Below are 25252 nucleotides of genomic sequence, written 5' to 3' on the forward strand. Positions count from 1 at the left end.
ATGGAAGGTCTTATTTGCTGTAATAATCCTTTCTTTGATTTCTGTTTCTCTTTCTCCATTGTTTGTTATTAATATTCCCAAGTACTTAAATTTTTCGACTTCTTCAAAAATGTATTCGCCTAGTCTAACCTTTTTGTTTTCGAAGTTTTTATCAAATCTCATTATTTTTGTTTTTTCTTGGTTTATTTTTAATCCCATTACTTTTCCTTCTGTTACCATTTCATTTAACATTTTTTCCATTGTTTTTCTATTTTTTGTTATTAGCACAATATCGTCAGCGTATGCTATTATTTGTCCTTCTCTAGTTCTAAGGGTACCTTTGTTTATTTTCCTGACGATGTATTCCAGGGCAAGATTAAACAGGGTTGCTGATAACGAATCTCCTTGTCTAACCCCTTTATTTATGACAAATTCTTCTGTGTCTCCTACTTGAGTTTTTATACTCACTACAGTTCTACTCATTGTCATTTTTATTAATCGTCTTAATTTGTTTTGTATTCCCATTTCTTTCAGAGCTACCATTAATTTTGATCTTTTTATTGTATCAAATGCTTGCTGAAAATCTATAAAAAGCAGTTCAATTTCTATTTTATATCCATGAGCTTTTTCCATAATTTGTTTAACTGTATGTATGGCATCTGTTGTAGACTTTCCCTTAATAAATCCGCATTGATAGTGTCCTATGATATTCGTCATCGCGTTGGTCAGTCTTCGATGTATTAAGGTCGACATAATTTTATATGCTGTGTTTAATAGCGTCAGTCCTCTGTAGTTATTACACATTTGTTGGTCTCCTTTTTTATGAATCGTGATAATTTGTCCTTTGTTCCATTCTTCCGGCATTTTTTCTTCGTCCCATATGTCTTTTATTAAATTGTACAGTTTTTCTTTTAATTCTTCACCACCATATTTTATAAGTTCCATATTGATCCCGTCTGATCCTGAAGATTTACCATTACGGCTGCTATTTATAATTTCCTCAACTTCCTCTTTTGTTGGTCTTTCTAGCTGGTTTCCTAACATCATTGTCTCTTCTTCTACGTTTTCATTTAGGTCTTGATCTTCTTGCTCTGTTAATAATTCTTTAAAATAGTGAGTCCAAATTTCTTTATACTCTTCATCATTTTCTGATACTTTTCCATTTTTATCTTTTATGCCTTTTATCTTTCCTTTAAAAGTTTTGTTTTGCTCGCTAATTTTCTTATAAAATGCTTTTGTGTTTCTGTTCTTACTTTCTTTTTCTATTTCTTTTATCTTATCATCTAACCAGGCACGTTTAATTTTCCTTATTTTTTTCTTACATTCATTCCTTATTCTATTGTATTCTTCCCTATAATCCTGTCTATTTGTTCTTATCCACATTTGTCTAATTTCTATCTTCTTTTTTAGCATGTTATGGCATTCTTCATTATACCATTCTTGTTTTTTTTTGTTTCTTTTTATTCCTATGTGTACATCCGCTGTTTCATTTATACATTTTTTTAAATTTCTCCATTCTGTTTCTATATCCTTTGTATATTTACACTGTTCCTTTAGTTTTTTGTTCATGTCATCAGCATACTTAAACTTTATGTCTGGAGCATTCAGTTTTTCTACGTACCATTTGTCTTTCATTGTCGTGTTTTTTAGAGTTCTTTTGACTTTTTGTTTTACCTTTGCAGTCACCATAAAATGATCTGTGTCTGCATGCGCACCTCTGTAAGTTCTCACGTCCGTAACCGATGTTTGTTTCCTTCTTGTAATCAGAATATGGTCTATTTGGGACCATGTTTTTTGGTCTGGGGAAATCCATGTTACTTTATGGTATTTAGGATGTTCGAAATTTGTACTAATGATAATCATATTGGTACTAGCTGCTAGGTTACATAATCTTTGACCATTGTCATTTGTTTTTTCGTGTAATGTGTGTTTACCTGCTACTTGGTTAATGTAGTCTTCCTTACCTACTTGGGCGTTAAAATCTCCCATTACCAGTATTGTGTCTTCTCTAGGTAAATTCTCCATTTCTCGTTCAAGTTCCTCATACATTTTGTCTTTTTCCTCCGCAGCAGCACTTTCAGTTGGAGCATATACGTTTATGATTGATATATTAAATGGTTTGGCGTTAATTCTCAGGTAAGCCATACGTTCATTTATTGGTTTAAATTGCATAATGTTATTTTTTATTTTTCCCATAATTATGAAAGCAACTCCATATTGACCTTGTTTTCCATGTCCCGAATACTGTAGTGTGTAGTATTTTTTATTTATTTCTCCTTGACCTGCCCATCTAATTTCTTGAATCACTGCAATATCAATTTGGTATCTTTCTAGTTCTGAGACAATCTCCTGCATTTTTCCTGGTTCAAGCATTGTTCTGATGTTCCACGTACTTATTTTTAGTTCATCGCGTTTTTTCATTTTTCTATTATATTTTTTCCTGCTCGTCTGTTTTATCTTATCTAATCTATTCATGTCCTTTTCCTTTGTCATTTTCGTTTCCGTTTTTTGTTGTGTGTACGATATTTGTTGTTTTATCGGTTTTTTGGCGTGTCTTGGTTTGCCTTTTCCAGTTCATTCTTCTCTTTGTTCCATTTCCATATAGCCCCGTCAATATTTAATTTTTGATAACCTACTCTGGTGTTCATACCTTTTTCTTGTTGAAATTTTGCAATTTTCCGTATTTCTTGTTGGATCTTCATCTCTTCTTGCGTTAGATCGTTATTGATGTATATTTCTGGCTTTGATGCCCTTAGTTTGTTTTTGTTCTTCATGATTTTAATTTTTTCATTTCTGTTTTTTAGTTTTACAAGACATGTTTTGTCGCCTATTTTATAAGCATCTTCTATTTCTACTTTAATGCCTAATTCTTTTTCCACGAAATTTGCCATAATCTCGTTGACTACATTTGGGTTATTTGTATCCATCGGTAGACCCTGGACAATAACATTGTTAGCCTTTCTCTCTTTCTCGAGCTGTTCTACCTTCATTTTCACTATCTTTAGTTCCTGCTTCATTTCATCATTTTCCTTTTTTAGTTGTTGGTTACTTTGTTTGAATTCATTTATTTCTTTTTTTAATTCTCTGAGGTCATTTCTATATTCTCGTTGTTCTTCTTTTATTCCTTTTACCTCCGTTGTTAGATGTTTTGTTTGATCTGTTAAATTTTGCATCATTTTTAAAAGCTGATCTATTTTGTTTTCATCTTTCTGTTGTTTGGTTGGTGTTCTGGTAAGTTTCTTGCTCTTGTTGAAAATATCTTCATCATCTTCCTTTCGACTTCTTTTTTTATTGTCTTCTGAGGTGTAGTCATCATCGCTATCCATTTTTATTTCTTTTTTATGTATTTTTTATTCTATATTATAGCAAGCGGTAAGTTCTAGTTCTCCGGTCAACCCGTCAGAAGCTCTAGAACTTCTCAAGCAATAATTGAGTATGAAATTTAAATTTATTAAATATTTTATTTCTTCTAAATTTTGTTTATTTAGTTAATATTATTAATTAGCGGATTTCCTTTCTTGGATTTTTGAAACTTTTTGGATAACCGGCAACGTCGCATTCAATTTGATCAAGACTTGTCTTCTTATCTGTTATTAAAAGAACTGGAATTTCTAAATGTCGTTTTGTTTTGAATACAATAAAATGTTTTAAAACTTACTTACAGGTCACTTTTTGCCAATTTTCTTTGCACTGCAGAGAGTTTATGTCCTCATACAATTTTTCACGTATAGTTTGGATTTTATTTCTCACTATTACCTCAAAAATCGGAATAAACACTGGTAAAAATGTTTAACACTTTTATTTCGCACAACGCCGATGTGTTATCGTAGTATAGTATATATAGTATTTTATAGTATAGCAAAGTAATACATTTTCGGGTAGATCAGATATGTAGGATTTAGTGCTCGCTCTTCTACCTATATTTTATTAAAGGATCATTTTTTGTCTTTAACTGGGATATTATTACTCTCCTGCCTTCTACTATTCTTTGCTTTTCTCACCACTCCTGCTGATATCTCTATATTTGTGTTTCGTTTATTTATTCGTTCATAGTTTGTTATTAATTTTGCCTCACACATATTTGCGTCTTAATAATTTTAATAATATAGAAATCTTATTACCTGAATAAAGGAATCATGTTTTGTTCAAATAAATTTAATAAATTAAAACCATTTCTACATACCATTTTGAAGATAATCATAACAACTTGAAAACACTACAACAAATGAAATGGAATAAGCAGTTGTTCCACATCTCTAACGTAAGGATATGAAGAAAAATTGATTCTTAATATCGTGTGTATTTTTCACCAGCGCGAATTAGTGCTTGAAATCTACGTGGCATGCTGCGTATAAGCCTGTCGATATCTTGTTGAGGTACCTATATTTTCCCATTCTTCGATTAGAGTTTCTTTTAGTTGTTGAAGGATTTGAGGTGGATGTGTTCGCCTCGGGACACATCTATCTAACATATCCCAAAGATGTTCAATTAGTATAAGCGAATAAATGCAATACACTCTTAACTGCTCAACACATCAAGGTGTTATAGCAGGTGTTCCGCGTGCAATGCTGCCATGTTCACTATTGGAGTCACTGGAGTAGTTGTTGCTATTGATCCAAAAAGTTAAGCTTTGCTTGGGTTTTCGGTAACCTTAACCGACAGCAAATGACTCTTGTTTTCCACGCTGTACATGTGAACATGGCAGCATTGCACGCGGAACACCTGCTATAACACCTTGATATGTTGAGCAGTTAAGAGTGTATTGCAATTTTTCGCTTATATTTTATAGTCAGAGGACACAGTCCCCAAAGCAGAACGGACAACTTTCCAATGGTGAACCCAAACGTCACTAATGATAGTCTGGGTGGACCGAAACAGCTGTCTAGTGTTTCACACTTGGTGAGTTGTGTTGTTCTGCAACCATTTGGATCAATAGTGTAATTCAACACCGGGAGAGGCATTAGCCATCGGAGTAGTTGTTGCTATTGATCCAAAAAGTTAAGCTATGTTCAATTAGATTTAGATCGAGACTCAGGGGTGGCCAATCCATGGTTTGAATCCCGTGCTGCTGAAGGAAGTTCTTGGGTTTGATTTCCTTTTACGACCCTGTCCAATGCGTCTTTTATATCGACCGGTTTCTACATATCGATTCCAAGCATGATGGATGACGGAAGAACTGACGATAAAATTTCTCGCCACCTGTCGAATACTGGTACCATTTTCATTAGTAACAACAAGAACGATTTCTTGCTTATTTGTATATCATTCTGTCATCTCTCATTTTGAAAAACTAGTGTGAAACTTAACAATTTATGATGAAATGTAAAATTTCTAGAATAAAACAACTGAAAACTTTTGTTTTCTGTACTTCCACAAAATTTATTTAGTAATTGTCACTACAGCTGTTTCGGCAACTTGCCTTTCTTAAGTGATGGTTAACCTACTGTGCGTTCAGGTTATATAGTTTCACTGAACAGGTTGAGGAGGGGGGGAGTTGTTAGTCTCAAGTTCGTCATTCAGAATTGGTGTCTTTTAATTTTCATAGATTCTAATAAAGATAGCTTAAGGCTTTTATTTTGGACGTGAAGAATTTGAAATTGGTCGTTAAAAGAATGATTATGATCTAGAAGGTGAAGTGCATATGTGGATTCTGTTTTCCTATTATTGAAAGCCCTTTTATGTTCTGTTATACGTTTGTTGAAGGCTCTACCGGTTTGACCGATGTAAGCTTTTGGACAGTCTCCACAGGTGAGTTTATAAACCCCAGTGTGTAAGTGCATGTTTTTCGTTTGGCTCTTGTTGTTCTTAATATATTTAAATGCTGGTGTTATTCTTTTCTTTTGATCTGTCTGGCTATTTTAGTTAATATATTACCTGTATATGACGTGATCGAGCAATATATTGTATTGGGCTTTTTCTCTTGTGGTGGGAAGATTGATTTAAGGGCTTTCTTGAGTAGTTTTTGCTGTAACATTTTGTTTATTATGTGTTCGTTGTATCCAATATTTATTGCTATAAGTTTAATGATATTCAATTCTACTTCGAAGTTATTATTTGACATTGGGATTTCTGTCAATCTGTGGAACATACTATAGTAGGCTGCTAATTTATGTTGTGCAGGATGGGATGAAGTACTGTGTATGGTTGTGTCAGTATGTATAGGTTTATGAAATACAGAGAACTCGTGTTTGTTTTCAATTCTTATAATTTTTAAGTCTAGAAAATTTATTGACTGGTTTTGTTTTATTTCTCTTGTAAATTTAATATTACTATGGATTGAATTAACGTATGATAAGATTTGGCCAAATTCATGAAACATAAAATAATGCAATGTCAAAACATGTAGCATGTTATTAATTATTCATACTTTATAGTACATTCTTAACTTTTGTTAAAGGTATTTCATACCGAAATTAAGAAGTATTCATGGTTTAGCCTATTTCTCCTTCGTGGCTATGAGTAATTGCATTAAATCAGAGTTGTGCAGCTGATTTGTAAAATGGGATTATTTCGTAAACTGTTAAGTTTTAAAGTTATTAACAATTATACCTTTTTTTACAACCTTACAACCACAGTTGTAAGAAGTCAGATACCAAAAAATAAAGGAGAAAGTTATGTGCACTTTGCGTTCGGCAATAATGTGCCTGTTGTCTTAAACATCTTCACTTGCAAAAATTTTCACAGTGAGTGTTATCAAATGGTCGTATACTCTTATAAGTACTTTTGTTTGCTTTCTAAGTATTTTTCATGGACTTTGAATTTGCTAAAATATTGGAAAGTGTCATCGAAAATGCAAATCGAAGAGAAATACGAACAAGAACGAGAAAATACAGCCCATATAGCCCATAATGCGACGTAACAGCCCAAGACATGAAGTTACAATCATTGTAACATTTAATTTTAACATTTAATCCTACTATACCAGAATTTCTTTAGTAATACCAAATAATTCATTACAACAGAGCTCTTTTACTCAGGGAATAATCAGACTAGAAGTTGTTAAAAGACGATAAAACATTTTTAAATTACTGAGCGTAAAAAATGTAAAATAAAAGTATTTAGCAAATTAAATCAAATTTGAAGCTGTCATAATTTTAAAAGAAAAATATTCAATCTCGAAAAAAGCAATAACTACCTGCCTACAATTTATAGATAAAGAGTTATATACTCTAACAAGTTAAATTTTTAAACATCCGTTTCGACAACAAAATATTACAATGACTGAACAGATGAATTGACTCAGGTAGAATTCCACCGAAACCTTTAGGTATTATTGTCGACTTGAGTCATAAACCAATGGATGCTAAAGGTCCAAAGCCAATCGATGCCAAAGAAACCGCAACAACGATTGATGCCAATTGGTACCGTAACAGAATTCGCTGTATATTGTGGCCCGTGAATATTCACGGTTGCCAAATGGGAATACTTTTCGTCCAGAAGTCAATTGGTACTACAAAGAAATATATATATATATATATATATATATATATATATATATATATATATATATATATATATATATATATATATATATATATATATATAACAAGCGAGTCTTCTACAGCTGGCGCCGCTTCTCGCATCCTAATTTCCAGCGTTTTCTGTCGAAGCAATCTTCAGTTGTTAGATCTCTGGCGGTCATTGCATCGTCGACATCGTCTCTCCAGGATCGTCTTGGTCTACCTCGTTTTCTTCTAGTTGGCGGAGTCCATTCTTCTATTTTTTTTTGGCCATCTATTTTTAGGCATTCTCTGAAGGTGTCCATACCAGTTAAGTCTTTTGGCTTCGATTGTGTCTCTTATGTCTAGATTGATTTCCGTTTCTCTCCGAATATCTTCGTTTCTCACCCTATCAAGTCTAGTGAGCTGGCAACATCGTCTCCAGTAGTTTATTTCCATGGCCTTAATTTTTGATTTGTTTCTTTGGTTTATTTCCCAGAGTTCGGCGCCGTACAGCCCAATACTTTCTATTATTGTTTTATAAATTCTACTTTTATTTTCTTTTGTTATTTTTTTATTCCATACTAGTCCGTGTAGCTGTCTGGTGGCTGATCTTGCTTGGCCAATCCTGGAGTGTATTTCTTCGCTACTGCCCGCTTTTGATGTTATTTGGACTCCCAAGTATTTAAAATTGTCTTTTGGTTTTATAGTTCCCGTTTCGATTTGTAGGCTTTCTGGTTTTTCTCCTACAACTAAGTACTCAGTTTTTTGTATATTAATTGTGAGGCCCCATTTGGCATACTCATCTTCCAGTTTTCTAAGCATGTAGCCTACATCACTCTCGTCTTCAGCTAGAATGGCTTGGTCGTCAGCGAAGTGTATCGTGTACAATCTATCATCTCCGATTGGGATGCCCATATTGCAACACTTTTTTCTCCACACTGAGAGTGCCTCATTTAAATATATTTTGAAGAGTGTAGGTGCTATGCAGCAGCCTTGCTTTAGGCCCTTACTAATAGGAATTTCTCTAGTTAATCTATTTCCAGTTTTAATGTTTGCCGTCATATTTTTGTAGAGCTGTTGTACTGCTTGTATATTTTTTTTGCTTATTTCTTGTTTTTCCATTGCTACCCAAAGCATTAAAAGTGGTACACTATCGTATGCCTTTGTCAGATCTATAAAGACTATATGAGTTGAAAGGTTGTGGGCTAATCATTTCTCGATAACTTGCTTTAGAGAGAATATACTGTCCATACAGGATCTGCCTGCACGAAAGCCATTCTGTTCTTCAACATCTGTCATCTCTTTTTCAATTTTGTTTTTTATTATTTTTCCATACAGTCTTGAGAGTGAAATTATGACACTTCGCCCCCTGTAGTTTGAACAATTCTTTCTATCTCCTTTTTTGTAGATGTTGCTAATATGTGCTTTTGTCCACTCCGGTGGTAAGTCGTGTCCATTATAGAATAGGGTGAAGACATACGCCAGTAATTCCCGTAATACTTGTGGGCTATGCTTTAATAATTCATTTGGTATACCTTGTGGTCCGCATGACTTCCGATTTTTTAGAGTTTGTATTGCATTCTCGACTTCCTGTACTGTTATTTCATCGTCTTCACTGAATTCCACTTCATATGTTGTTGTACTGATGTTCGTGAATTGAGGTCTTGTTTCACTCAAAAGTTGTGAGTAGTGTTCGATCCAAGATCTTTCTTCTATTAAATCTATGCTACTCGTTTCTTTTCTGTTTGTTCTCAGATTTTTTACCGTTTTCCATGCTTCTCTTGATCTTGTTGACCCTATATATTTGTTGAGTTCTTCGCATTTACTTTCCCAGGAAATATTTTTTGCTTTAGTTACTAAATTTTTTACTTCTCTGTTTGATCTTGCATATGTTCGTCTATCATCTGGATCATTTGTTTGTAGCCACTTTTAATATGCTTGTTTCTTGTTGTGTACTGCATTGGCGATGTCATTTGTCCACCACAATGGAGTATTCTTTTTGTTCTTTTGGATTTGTGGTTGAGTCGCAGCTTATATAAGAATGATGTCGAGTCGTTTTGCAGTGTATGAATATTGTATTCAGGTAGATTCGTTTTCAGGGGTTTTGATTGAGCTAGTTGGTTGTCATTTTGATTTAGTAGCCGAGGTCGGTATTGTAGGTAACATTTTGATCTTACCATATAGTGGTCAGTTCCGCACTCCGGTCCTCTTAATACTCTTATGTCTTCAACTTGTATGTGTGTTTCTTGTTTTGTGATGACATAATCTATAATTGACTTTGTGTTTCTCGTTAGTTGAACCCAGGTGTACTTATGTATGTTTTTATGTTGGTAGAATCCGTTTAGGTTTTTCAGAGAGTACTGTTTTCAATAAGTGTTCCCCATTTTCATTTGTTTTAGCGTCACTATATTTTTCTACGACTTTGTCATCTGTTTTTCTTCCTGTCCAAGCGTTAAAATCTCCCAACAACATAATTTCTTTGCGGCTATTTATATTTTCAATGAGTTCCGATAAAGTTTCGTAGAATATTTGTTTAGCTGCTTTTGATGCATTTTCTGACGGAGCATATATTCCAATGATCTCGTATATTATTAAATTTTTAGATTCTGTATATTAATCTAGACAAAATTTGTATTGGTAAAAGTATTTGTATTGTTGACAAAGTATTATAGGTTCAAACTTCATATTTTTTGAGTTATTCATCGTTTTTCAAAATTTTTTACAGATAGAGACAAACTTTTTAAAGTTAATAGCTCATCCACTTACAAATATAATGTCTTAACTTTTTTTATACATACAGAAGAGATAACGTTATTATAATTATTTACATCAAAATCGAATTTTTAAATACAGGGTGTTCACAAATGATACGTCATTTCCTTAAACTTCAAACTACAATAATTCAATAATTTTAAAGAAAACACTCTGTATTTTATAGATTTAATAAAAAAGTAATTTGTCTTTCAAACACAATTTAGGAGATAATTGTTGCATAATATTAAAGGTAAGATATTGTTGTTTTATTTTAGCAAGCCGTGTATGAAGATGTCATATTTGTCGTTATTTCTGGTTACTGGCATTTTTACAAAGTAATAGAAATGGCTCGTTTCGAATGAAATAATGACGATTACGAAAATTTACTTTTAGTACTTATAATAGGAATATTATAAGGACAAGTTATATAATATTATTTTTAATAATATGACAATTATTACTAGAACATAAACTATATTTGCTACAAGATATCCAACCCGTGACAGCGTAAAAAGATTACACATTACAAATTTAACACATTCTAGTTGTTTTCAACAATAAGTTAAAAACGTATAAGCCTATTATTAATATAAATGATAATACAATTAATGTTTTTGGGGACCATGCTGCTTTTAACTGTATAAATACGCGTATCACAGGCCTAAAATATGTTAGGGACAAGATGGGTAAATCAAAACTCGGGATGAAATTGTCACACAACTTCAGTGTCACAATCAATAAAGTCAATACAACACCGAACTATAAAATATATACAAAAGAAGAAAACCAATGATTATCTTCCTTAGAAGCCCAACACGTCAGCTGGCGCACGAATCCAAAACTCATCGCCCTAGCCGTTCTTCTCGTGATAACTAATAAGGTCAAAGACATAGTTTGGAAAGGAAATATATGAAGTATCCATCAAAAAATAGACCTCATCATTTTACGGATTTTAATTGAATCCAACATGGTCGTCATCGTCGAATCACAAAGAAATGTTTACCATTCTTCAACACAAAGTTTTGTGTCTTCGACACAAAACTCCAACAGAGTCAAAATAATATAAAACTTTTAATTCTTAGTGGGTCACTTTACGGTAGTACCAGAACTATTTCAACTATTTAACGAACGTGGTCTTAAAGTCGACATACGAAAAAAATTCACAATAGGTTGCGGTAGGAGCTTTCACATCTGCATAAAACAAAGCGTCACAATAGACAACAGCAAGTTACTTTTACCTCCACTTGTACCATATCATGGTAAAAGTGGAACATACGCAATGACAATTTCATAAAAGAATACTGCTGAGTCTTAGCCAGAGTCTGACATCAACACATAAAAAGATTTAACCCTTATATTTGATCTAATAAACTATATTAGAAGACCAGAAAAATGTCAACTTATAATAACTAACGCTGCTGGGTCTATGACAGCAGTGAGTCTATGAGTCTTACATCAACACAAATATCCCAAGATACAATAATACAGGTCGCGTTCCTGTACGTTCTAAAGGTCATCTCGAGAAAACAAAAATAAAACAACAAAAAAATATGTTCCAGTACCAAAAATATACATTTACTATAACAGCTGACCCCACTGAAACACCAAATTAAAAGAGAGAAGAAACATACCAATATTTTGGTCAAAAAATCGGCTTTACCTAACACAATGGAGAAACGAAGTCGTATTATTCTCCTACTTGTAAGACAAAAGAAAACCACGGACTTGTAAAATACAGAAAATATCTTCTTTTTCGGGAAATAAAAAAGTTTTTTCCCAAGTTCGTGTACTATGAAACAAAAAAAAAACAAATTTTTAACAGATTTCTTACCTGCCTGCCGAATTGTTCATATAAAATACAAATACAAACACCTTCATATCTTCCTAAAAAATTATAAAGTACTTCCCATGAATTCATGTAAGAGATATATATATATATATATATATATATATATATATATATATATATATATATATATATATATATATATATATATATTGCTACATATGGTTCAGAGCTTTGGGTAATAAATAAAAATGACGCATCCAAAATAAAAGAAATGGAAATGAATTATTGGAGAAGATGTTGCCAACTCACTAGAAGAGATAGAGTAAGGAAAATGCAAAAAGCTGAAATTGTATGGCCATGTAGAAAGGATGAATGATCAACGATGGCCAAAGAGAATGTTACAGTGGATCCCCACCAACCGCAGGAAAAAGGGAAGACCAAGAAGATCGTCGAGACAAGAAGTAAAAGGTGCAATGGAAGATAGGGGTCTACAAGTAGATGACTGGAACGATCGCAAGCGTTGGAAGCTAGGTTGCGAGAAACGGCGGCAGCTGTAATAAACTCGTTATATATATATATATATATATATATATATATATATATATATATATATATTATATATATTATATATATATATATATATATATATTATATATATATACACACATATATATATATATATATATATATATATATATATATATATATATATATATATTATATATATATATACACATATACATTTTTCGGTCAGTCAAAGTGGAGAAATAAAAGACAAAGAAGGTGGTTACTTCATCTATTTATTGAAGACGTTTCGCTTTCTGCTCAGAAAGCATCATCAGTTCATCTAAAAAGAACAATATGAAACCAAACATCCATAGAGAAGTTACAACAAAAGTGTGTTACCTTACAAAGACATGTAGCAGTCAATGATGTTAAAAATATGAAAAAACTTACGAAACTGGACATTCAGAGTTAACGTTGTATAAAATAATTAATTGAAACTAGGTATAGTTTGCAATTTAACAAAATTAGCACAGCAAAAGAACATGTGATAAAAATACATGTATAAAAAAGTTATTATAAAAACTTAAGTAAAAAACATTAACGTTTATTTTAAAGTGTAAAGAACTAAAAAGATCATACGAATGCACTTCCAACAAATTTATTTAATAAATTAGATTTTAATTTTAACTTTAGGTAACATTATAAGTTATTTAGATTAATAGTAATAAGATAAAATGAGGTTACCAGTCTTTAGCTTACTGAGTCTCGCCGATAAATGAATTTACAGGTTTAACACCCACGAAAACACGTGAAAATAGGTGGCCTTGAGGTCAAAGTGACATAAACAGCAAGGCAACCTACCAACCTCTATATATAAGGCGGTATATTTCAAATTTGTGATAAATTTGGTTGACAGCTTGTCGTTAAAAAACCAAACAATGAAAGGAAAAGGTGGTTAAAATCACCACTCACCCCAACAGTGATTGATCTGTCAACAAAGAACAAAGCATGCGAAGTCAATCCAAAATATCATATATTATAATATTATGACGTCACTAGTTAGCCAGCTAACAGGTGAAAATTAATACAACTTCCACAGTTCAAAGGTTCAAACATTTAGGACCGTAATGAGAAAGATTCTATGAATCAATTTCAGTTTAATTTTATCAAACAAGTTGTTCAAAAAGAACAATTACTTAATTATCTAAAAGTGATATTGACAAATATTAATAAAATATAAGTTGATAAAACTAAGTTAAGGAAGGAATAATTTAGTTTATTTTATTTTTATTTAAATTTATTATATGAAAATGTAATAACAAAACCCCAATGTGGGACAAAATTTAAGTAAACAACATATCAAGCCTAATTCTGTAAAATTAATGCATGATAAATTTGACTCAAATTACTAATGTCGGTTCTCTTATTAAGGGTATTAGGATGTTTTAATATTGAACACATTTCTAAAAACTGTCTTTTTACGAGATTGCGTTCAGTGCCAAGAATTTTAACTTCATTAAAGTTTACTTCGTGCTTAGTGTTGATAGCATGTTGGGCAAGAGCACAAGTATGCTTAGATAAATTAATATCACTGCGGTGAGTCGTAAGACGCCCTCTCAGTGATCTCCCTGTCTGACCGATGTAACATGAGTCACACTCAGCACAAGGTATATGATATATTACATTAACTTGTTCCAGAAGGGACAGAGGTGTTTTAGTTTTGGAAAACAAATTCCTGACAGTCTTAGCATTCTTAATAGCAATTTTAACCGGTACGTTGTTATGTTTGTACAGTTTAACGAGTTTCTCAGTAACTTGAGGAAAATAAGGTAAAGATGAGTAATGGGTAGTTGGATTCCCAAGTACAGTATTAGGCTAGTGATGGTCAGAATCGATTACTTATGGGAATCGGTTACCGTGGAATCCAGTACAGTAAGGAATCGGATACTTTATTGAGTACTGAGTACCGAGTACTGTGGCTATCAGATTTTGAATTAATAGTCGGTTTGCCAATCTTTATCTATGATTTTTCAATTATATGTGTGTGTTTTGCGTATGTTTTTTTTGTTTTATAATAAATATAATTTTGGCAAACAAATAAAAACATTCTAGATAGGTATCAAAAAAAATAGACCAAAAATTATTCTAATAAAAAAGTGTTTAAATATATTATTTCATATAAGTTTTTGGTATAATTAAAGTAATTAATTAGCAAATAACAAAACTTTCAGTATTCTACTATTGTCTTAAAAATAAAAAAACAGTTTAAATATTAAATGAACATTAAAAATAGAAATTAAGTATAAATAAAATAAAAAAACATTGTAGAATATATCACAAAAAAATAAAACAAAAACTATCTTAAGAATAAAGACTGTTTAAAAATATAATTGTGTCCAAGTTTTTTGGTAATAGTCGATTTCGACGATCAGTCGTTAATTGCCCTGCCTTCGAGAAGACTCTTTCAGATGGAACCGAGGTCCCAGGAACAGATAAATTCCGAATGACCCGAACATTACTGTAATTTCCGATGGTTCTATATTTGGCAAGTATTCAATTAATTCAGTACTCAGTACTCAATCGGTTTCCAGTTCGAGTACTCGAGTACAATTGATTCTGTAAGGAATCGGATACTACTCGATTCCAGTATTCGAATACTCCCATCTTTATATTAGGCAGAACAGTGTTATTAATTGAATTATTTGATATTGTTCTGAGTTGGTCACCATTGGGTATGTCATACCTAAAATACATAAGCCCACATTGAGCATGAGGCCAATTGTTTCCTCTATTAATTCACCTAACATTAATATTGCAAATTTTTAACTGACATCTTATCTAAATCTTATAATTATAATAACAACTTTAATATTGTTGATTCTTTTCATTTTAGTGAATTTATTAATAATCATGAACTTCCACAAGGTTACATTTTAGTGACTTTTGATGTGGTATCTCTTTTCACTAATTTACCTCTTTCTAGCGTTATTACCTCCTTAAGAAATCACTGGAACTCCATCCAACCTAACTGTCCTGTATCCTGTGATGTATTTGCAGAACTTTTACAATTAATATTTGACACTAATTTTTTGGTCTTCAATGACAAATATTACCTTCAAATTTTTGGGACACCTATGGGTTCCTCAATCTCTCCCATCCTGGTTAATTATGTACTGGATGATTTAGTATCTGACCGGCTTGGTCGTTTAGATTTCCAAATCCCTTTTATTAAACGGTATGTTGATGACTTATTACTAGCCTTACCTCCAGACAAGATTCAGGCCACCTTGTCTTTATTCAATGAGTTTGATCCTCATTTACAGTTCACTGTTGAACTTGAGGACTCCAACACAAATAGTATTCCCTTCTTAGACATGCGTGTCATTAGAATGGGAGATAACACCCTTACGACAAGTTGGTACAGGAAACCAATGGCCTCTAATAGGTTTCTCAACTACCACTCTTGTCATCCCTTTAAATATAAATTAAACCTTATTAAAGCTTTAAGCTGCAGGCTAAATAGACTGATACATCCGATTAATCGAAGGGAATCCTTTCAATTACTTAAAAATATTCTGATTGAGAATTCCTATCCATCCTCCCTTATTAATAAATACCTTTATACTCAAAGTTATGGTTCTTCTTTAAATTACATACCCAATGGTGACCAACTCAGAACAATATCAAATAATTCAATTAATAACACTGTTCTGCCTAATACTGTACTTAAGAATCCAACTACCCATTACTCATCTTTACCTTATTTTCCTCAAGTTACTGAGAAACTCTTGGCACTGAACGCAATCTCGTAAAAAGACAGTTTTTAGAAATGTGTTCAATATTAAAACATCCTAATACCCTTAATAAGAGAACCGACATTAGTAATTTGAGTCAAATTTATCATGCATTAATTTTACAGAATTAGGCTTGATATGTTGTTTACTTAAATTTTGTCCCACATTGGGGTTTTGTTATTACATTTTCATATAATAAATTTAAATAAAAATAAAATAAACTAAATTATTCCTTCCTTAACTTAGTTTTATCAACTTATATTTTATTAATATTTGTCAATATCACTTTTAGATAATTAAGTAATTGTTCTTTTTGAACAACTTGTTTGATAAAATTAAACTGAAATTGATTCATAGAATCTTTCTCATTACGGTCCTAAATGTTTGAACCTTTGAACTGTGGAAGTTGTATTAATTTTCACCTGTTAGCTGGCTAACTAGTGACGTCATAATATTATAATATATGATATTTTGGATTGACTTCGCATGCTTTGTTCTTTGTTGACAGATCAATCACTGTTGGGGTGAGTGGTGATTTTAACCACCTTTTCCTTTCATTGTTTGGTTTTTTAACGACAAGCTGTCAACCAAATTTATCACAAATTTGGAATATACCGCCTTATATATAGAGGTTGGTAGGTTGCCTTGCTGTTTATGTCACTTTGACCTCAAGGCCACCTATTTTCACGTGTTTTCGTGGGTGTTAAACCTGTAAATTCATTTATCGGCGAGACTCAGTAAGCTAAAGACTGGTAACCTCATTTTATCTTATTACTATTAATCTAAATAACTTATAATGTTACCTAAAGTTAAAATTAAAATCTAATTTATTAAATAAATTTGTTGGAAGTGCATTCGTATGATCTTTTTAGTTCTTTACACTTTAAAATAAACGTTAATGTTTTTTACTTAAGTTTTTATAATAACTTTTTTATACATGTATTTTTATCACATGTTCTTTTGCTGTGCTAATTTTGTTAAATTGCAAACTATACCTAGTTTCAATTAATTATTTTATACAACGTTAACTCTGAATGTCCAGTTTCGTAAGTTTTTTCATATTTTTAACATCATTGACTGCTACATGTCTTTGTAAGGTAACACACTTTTGTTGTAACTTCTCTATGGATGTTTGGTTTCATATTGTTCTTTTTAGATGAACTGATGATGCTTTCTGAGCAGAAAGCGAAACGTCTTCAATAAATAGATGAAGTAACCACCTTCTTTGTCTTTTATTTCTCCACTTTGACCGAAAAACCCACCACTCTTCGAGTGTACCTTAGTTTATTTTGGATTGACGGTCGTACTCCTTTTCTCGATATATATATATATATATATATATATATATATATATATATATATATATATATATATATATATATTATATATATATATATATATATATATATAGATATATATATATATATGTGTGTATATATATATAATATATATATATATATATATATATATATATATATATGTGTGTATATATATATAATATATATATATATATATATATATATATATATATATATATATATACATATACATATATAACGAGTTTATTACAGCTGCCGCCGTTTCTCGCAACCTAGCTTCCAACGCTTGCGATCGTTCCAGTCATCTACTTGTAGACCCCTATCTTCCATTGCACCTTTTACTTCTTGTCTCCACGATCTTCTTGGTCTTCCCTTTTTCCTGCGGTTGGTGGGGATCCACTGTAACATTCTCTTTGGCCATCGTTGATCATTCATCCTTTCTACATGGCCATACCATTTCAGCTTTTTGCATTTTCCTTACTCTATCTCTTCTAGTGAGTTGGCAACATCTTCTCCAATAATTCATTTCCATTTCTTTTATTTTGGATGCGTCATTTTTATTTATTACCCAAAGCTCTGAACCATATGTAGCAATATGTATATATATATATATATATATATATATATATATATATACATATATATATATATATATATATATATATATATATATATATATATATATATATATATATATATCTTACATGAATTCATAGGAAGTACTTTATAATTTTTTAGGAAGATATGAAGGTGTTTGTATTTGTATTTTATATGAACAATTCGGCAGGCAGGTAAGAAATCTGTTAAAAATTTGTTTTTTTTTTTGTTTCATAGTACACGAACTTGGGAAAAAACTTTTTTATTTCCCGAAAAAGAAGATATTTTCTGTGTTTTACAAGTCCGTGGTTTTCTTTTGTCTTACAAGTAGGAGAATAATACGACTTCGTTTCTCCCTTGTGTTAGGTAAAGCCGATTTTTTGACCAAAATATTGGTATGTTTCTTCTCTCTTTTAATTTAGTGTTTCAGTGGGGTCAGCTGTTATAGTAAATGTATATTTTTGGTACTGGAACATATTTTTTTGTTGTTTTATTTTTGTTTTCTCGAGATGACCTTTAGAACGTACAGGAACGCGACCTGTATTATTGTATCTTGGGATATTTGTGTTGATGTAAGACTCATAGACTCACTGCTGTCATAGACCCAGCAGCGTTAGTTATTATAAGTTGACATTTTTCTGGTCTTCTAATATAGTTTATTAGATCAAATATAAGGGTAAAATCTTTTTATGTGTTGATGTCAGACTCTGGCTAAGACTCAGCAGTATTCTTTTATGAAATTGTCATTGCGTATGTTCCACTTTTACCATGATATGGTACAAGTGGAGGTAAAAGTAACTTGCTGTTGTCTATTGTGACGCTTTGTTTTATGCAGATGTGTAAGCACCTACCGCAACCTATTGTGAATTTTTTTCGTATGTCGACTTTAAGACCACGTTCGTTAAATAGTTGAAATAGTTCTGGTACTACCGTAAAGTGACCCACTAAGAATTAAAAGTTTTATATTATTTTGACTCTGTTGGAGTTTTGTGTCGAAGACACAAAACTTTGTGTTGAAGAATGGTAAACATTTCTTTGTGATTCGACGGTGACGGCCATGTTGGATTCAATTAAAATCCGTAAAATGATGAGGTCTATTTTTTGATGGTTACTTCATATATTTCCTTTCCAAACTATGTCTTTGACCTTATTAGTTATCACGAGAAGAACGGCTAGGGCGATGAGTTTTGGATTCGTGCGCCAGCTGACGTGTTGGGCTTCTAAGGAAGATAATCATTGGTTTTCTTCTTTTGTATATATTTTATAGTTCGGTGTTGTATTGACTTTATTGATTGTGACACTGAAGTTGTGTGACAATTTCATCCCGAGTTTTGATTTACCCATCTTGTCCCTAACATATTTTAGGCCTGTGATACGCGTATTTATACAGTTAAAAGCAGCATGGTCCCCAAAAACATTAATTGTATTATCATTTATATTAATAATAGGCTTATACGTTTTTAACTTATTGTTGAAAACAACTAGAATGTGTTAAATTTGTAATGTGTAATCTTTTTACGCTGTCACGGGTTGGATATCTTGTAGCAAATATAGTTTATGTTCTAGTAATAATTGTCATATTATTAAAAATAATATTATATAACTTGTCCTTATAATATTCCTATTATAAGTACTAAAAGTAAATTTTCGTAATCGTCATTATTTCATTCGAAACGAGCCATTTCTATTACTTTGTAAAAATGCTAGTAACCAGAAATAACGACAAATATGACATCTTCATACACGGCTTGCTAAAATAAAACAACAATATCTTACCTTTAATATTAAGCTACAATTATCTCCTAAATTGTGTTTGAAAGATAAATTACTTTTTTATTAAATCTATAAAATACAGAGTGTTTTCTTTAAAATTATTGAATTATTGTAGTTTGAAGTTTAAGGAAATGACGTATCATTTGTGAACACCCTGTATTTAAAAATTCGATTTTGATGTAAATTATTATAATAACGTTATCTCTTCTGTATGTATAAAAGATGTTAAGACATTATATTTGTAAGTGGATGAGCTATTAACTTTAAAAAGTTTGTCTCTATCTGTAAAAAATTTTGAAAAACGATGAATAACTCAAAAAATATGAAGTTTGAACCTATAATACTTTGTCAACAATACAAATACTTTTACCAATACAAATTTTGTCTAGATTAATATACAGAATCTAAAATTTTAATAATATACAGGATGTTTTATTTAAAACAACAAAGTTGTTAATATCGTTTAATTTGTTTCCGATGTATAGATAGTGTAAGCTCGTCGTGAAACACCCTGTATAAACAAGATCTCATATTTCAATAAGAAAACAAAGAAAAATCAAAGATTTTCTTTATTATTTTATTGACTGCTACTTAATGTAGATGATGGTAATATATTACCAACTGTAGATCTAAAATTGACTTACCGACACAAGTCAGGGGCAAAAGATACAAGACCTTCTTCTTTATTCATCAATGGGGGAAATACAGTACCATCTGTTCCCATAATTTGATTACATTCTTCTGTTGGCCACGCTGACATAACGGGCGAACCGTCATATTCGACTATCCTTCCTACATCGTGAGAATTCTTGGTTCCTCGAAGTGCTTTAATTCTTTTTTGTTCAGTAGCATTTTTCTAAGAGAAAGAAGATACAATAGTATAGTTATTTGGTCATAATAATATTTCGTTAACTAATACTTATAAACTTACGGGTCCAATTAATGAGAAGCCTAAATTACTTTCGTCAATTATCTTCAAGCTTCCTGATCCTCTCAACTGTGTACAAATCGCTTTACCTGCAAAATCTGTTACGCCACATTTGATAACAACTCCATCAAAAAGAATATCGTCCACTTTGGCTGTTAGGAATATAGACGTTGGATTTTCATATATCGATTTAATGGCTTTGTTGATTAGAGATAAAGCACCAGGTTTTGCTCTGCTAACAGCATTAACAAGTCCCTGGAAATTTGTTATTATATAATATTTTTACAATTACATTATCCTATTAAATAAAAAGTCAGATAATAGGCAAATATGTAAAACATAAAGATTATAAATGTAACCTGTTTACAAATGTACACAACTTTATAAAAGAAATCCCAAAAAATTTATGCTCAGCCAAGACATTGTGTCTTAAGTGCCTCATTATAAGAACACAAATAAATCTGGTACAGCATAAATATTTGCTCTTAACTATTAGAATAGGTCAATATCAAATGTAGAACACTTTGATAATTCTAAGATTGGTATGATAAGTTACACAGTAATCATTTCTCGATATAGCCCAGTCGACTTAGACGAAAAAAGGTCTAACCTTCATGGCGAACTTGCAGGGATTAGTTTTACAGGAATTATTTTCATTCAATATCTCGACTATCTTCAACTTTTGGACAAAATCGTTAGGACTTAAATTGTTGCAATTACGATTTCCTACAATTTTTTCTTTCCAAATTTTTTGATTGCTACAATCATTTGACTGTTTTTTTGTGCTACAATCAACATTTAAGGTCCCAAGCTTAACGAACTCTAGGCGGTGACGTCATCAGCAGCAAACCATAAACGGTAACGAACCTACGACCTTAAATATAGATTTTATCAAGAAAATAAAAGAGATCAAAATTGTATAAAATATAATTTTCTTCATACACTCTTTCATTTTGGCTTCAATAGGTTCCACCCCTAGACTTCCCCTTACATATTTATTCTTAATTTTATCCTTTTTTTGTCACTTTACTCATTCATTTAAGCATTCTTATTACCGCCATATGCCTTAGTTGTTCCTTTTTTTTTTTAACCGCCCAACATTTAGTTCCGTACACCACAGTTACTCTTATGGCTGTTTTATATGTTTTCTTCAAAAAAACTTGAAGGGAAAATATCAGTGGTTGGCTGTACTACTTTACTTTGAATAACTAGTTTTAAATATCCACTAACCTCTAACCGATGTAGAGCCATACGTTGCCATGTTACCAATTCCAACGGTAACTTAGACATCTTAATTTTTAATAGTATATAATGTAACATATTTGTAAATTTATATCATTTAAAGGGTTTTTACCCATATATTTTAGTGGCTCATAGCATGTGCACTTTGTTACACTGATGATGGAATTTACATTCCGAAAACGTTCTGTATATGTGATATAGCCCGTTTGGGTATTTTATTTATACCTTTTACTAAAAATTTTGAAATAAATTTTTTTTTTTAGTTTTTAATGTTACAGTCGTCAAACATCGTCCACTAATTATTAATAATTAAGAATTTATTTCAATTCTTTTCATGGTCCTTCGCAAGCAGATAATATTCCAGTGCAATTATCAATAATTTAGTGTAATAATTAAAAATATTTACAAAATCTCATCGCCAACAACGGCCACCATTAATTCAACAATCTCAAGCTGGTTTTTAGAATCGACCGGTCCTAAAAGTAAAGTACAGCGATAACAGTGAGTTCCATATTTCCTTTAAATACCATTTATTCTAACCAAATATTTTCCTGTTTTTACTTGCCTGTAGCTTATATTTGTGTTTTATTTGTGCCTATAATAAATTATTATACAAAACAAGCAGTTAATAACAGTAAATTACTACAATTTTCTAATTAAAATGTCTGATTCTGATTTAAACGTTTTGAATCAAAAACGGGCTAACATTACATGGTCATTAAAAAGTTTTACTAAATTTTTAGATATACTGAAAAAGGACACATTAATTGATTCAGATATTTTTACACTAAAAGATAGAGTAAATGACGCTGACGCTTCATTTTATTATTAGAATTTAAAAATATTAATAGTGATATTGAACTTATCTCTTACGGTGTTGCACTAGATGAACTCAACAAAGAACTTGATGTATTCGAAACAAAATTCTATAATGTTATAGCTACTGCAAAATTATTATTAAAAAATCACAACGATTCCGCTTCAACGCCCTCAACGTTCTAAAGTTAGTTCTATCAATTCGATTCATAATCAATCATGTGAATCAGGTGGTATAAAATTGCCAGATATTTCTTTGTTCCATTTTTGCGATATGTTTTCTATCATTACTTACCAAAATCATGAACTAACCAACATTGAAAAGTTTTTCTATTAGCGGATTGCTCTAGAAGGCTACATGAATGGCTAAAATGATGCTACATGAACGTATCCCACGCTACAGTAGCGAAAGATTTAATTACACTCAAAAGCTGTTACATGATCACATAGGTGCTTTATTTCTTTTAAAATCTATTCATAAGGGTTTGCATGATACATTACAACTATTAGCTGACAATATATCTAAACATTTGAGATCAATGCATCAATTAGGTTAATCTATTTAAAATTGGAATTGTGTGCTTAATTTTGGTTTTGTCAAAAAAAAAGCGATTAGAAAAGACAAACGCGTAATACAACTGTATCACCTACTTTGGATAAATTTTTGATATTTTTGCGTGAGCGACCGTTTCGTAGACACTTTAAATTATAAAAATAGTATTTCACCAAACACAAACTATAATAAATCGTATCAGGTTTCACGGGCAGCAAAGACAATAAAGGTTTTCATGTCTGGCTGCTATATTGTTCATTTCGTAAGGGTTAACAGTCGATATAGGGGAGAGCCCTACAGTACCTCACCTTAAGGTTTATCAACAAAAAAATCAAAATGCTGAAAGGTACATGTTTAATACTTCCTGTCATGTATGAAAGGACTATTATGCTGTCAATGAAAGTAATAAACAATCATAATGTTTCAAAATAATCACTTTATTAATGAAAATTAAAGATAAGGAAAAATCAAACTTTATAAAATTGGCCTCCAGTACCGGCCAGTAAATATATTACCAATTAAACAATACAGAAATCACAAATATATTGTTTGGATAGCTCTGATATGTTCGCACAAGCCTCATGAACCCAAATATTACAGTTTCCACACTGTATCCAATCCTCTTCATAAGATTCAGTGCACAAAGGACAAACTGTCTCGTCTTCAACCGGTCTGCTAGGAGGAGGTAGGTTTTCATCTTTATTTTTCCTACTTTTCTTACTAACATATCTTCCTGACAACAAGCTTTTACCTTTTTGAACATATTTTCCTGAGACCTTATTTTTCTTGTTAACGTCATTTTCCACAAGTAAATTCTTCCCTCGTTTAAGTGATTCGACGCTTGTTTTGCCTGCTTTTTTCTCTTCCAGCATTTTTTTGTATGGAGAACCAATTATAATTTCGCTTTTTTCAGCTTTACGACTCCGGGCAGTTGCTCTTCTTTTAGAAGCATCAGGAACCGGTGAGAGTTCTGTAAGTGCAGCTTTAAAATTGTCTGTGGATAGGTCAATTGTAGCTTCTTCTTGAGATTCTAATTGCCGCAAAAAAGCAATTTGTGATTCTCCATTAGCAAGAGTAGTTTGGTTGTCGGAATGCACAGAATTTGTAATATGGGCTACGAGATCAGGAGCAGGAGTAGTAGATGTTGGTTCTAGCAGTTGGGAAGATGAAGGCAACGGTTCTGATGTTGAAGGTGTTGCTTCTAGCAGTTGGGAAGATGAAGGCAATGATTCTGACGTTGATTGTTGTTCTGTAATGTTGGTTATGTTAGAACAAATAAAGTCCAAATCATTAAAGACATTTTTATCAAAGAGGTGTATGCCTGTGCAACGAAAGCCATTCTACGATTAAGTAATATATATACCATTTCAATTTGATGAGTGATGTGTAGCTCAGGTGGTTTTAGCAGCCTAGCAATGAGAGCACGACAAGAATTAACAAAAATATCTGTTAGTACTCTCTCACCTTGATCACGGGAAAACAGTTTTTAAAAAAAAATTATATGGTGACATGTTCAAACCATAAGAGTATTTTAAAGCCTTTAAAACATCATCCCAATTAAGGATGGTGGATTAAATACTTTCGCAATAAGCTGCAGTATGAAGATCAAATAATATTGGCAAACCTTTTATTGCATTTTTGTCTAAAATATTAACACAGTTTTTAAGAATCGTTAGGGCCTTTATAAATTCTTTGGCATCTTCATTTTGTTGCCAGAAAATCTGAAAGGCAATGTACAAATTAGAAATACAGACGGAGC

General features: G+C 31.6%; 1 protein-coding gene across 1 annotated transcript in view; it reads right to left on the reverse strand.

Moving 5' to 3' along the window:
* The window catches only part of LOC140439788 (sensory neuron membrane protein 1-like), a 155615-nt gene that overhangs the window by 61610 nt on the left and 68753 nt on the right, over nucleotides 1-25252 (reverse strand). The window contains exons 4-5 of the mRNA XM_072529927.1: nucleotides 20886-21137; nucleotides 20599-20810 (exon numbers count right to left, since the gene is read on the reverse strand). Of these exons, the coding sequence (XP_072386028.1) occupies nucleotides 20599-20810; nucleotides 20886-21137 (464 nt within the window). The remainder of the gene's footprint in view (nucleotides 1-20598; nucleotides 20811-20885; nucleotides 21138-25252) is intronic.

This window comes from Diabrotica undecimpunctata, chromosome 4, assembly GCF_040954645.1.
Source record: "Diabrotica undecimpunctata isolate CICGRU chromosome 4, icDiaUnde3, whole genome shotgun sequence".
In the NCBI taxonomy this organism is placed as follows: Eukaryota; Metazoa; Arthropoda; class Insecta; order Coleoptera; family Chrysomelidae; genus Diabrotica; species Diabrotica undecimpunctata.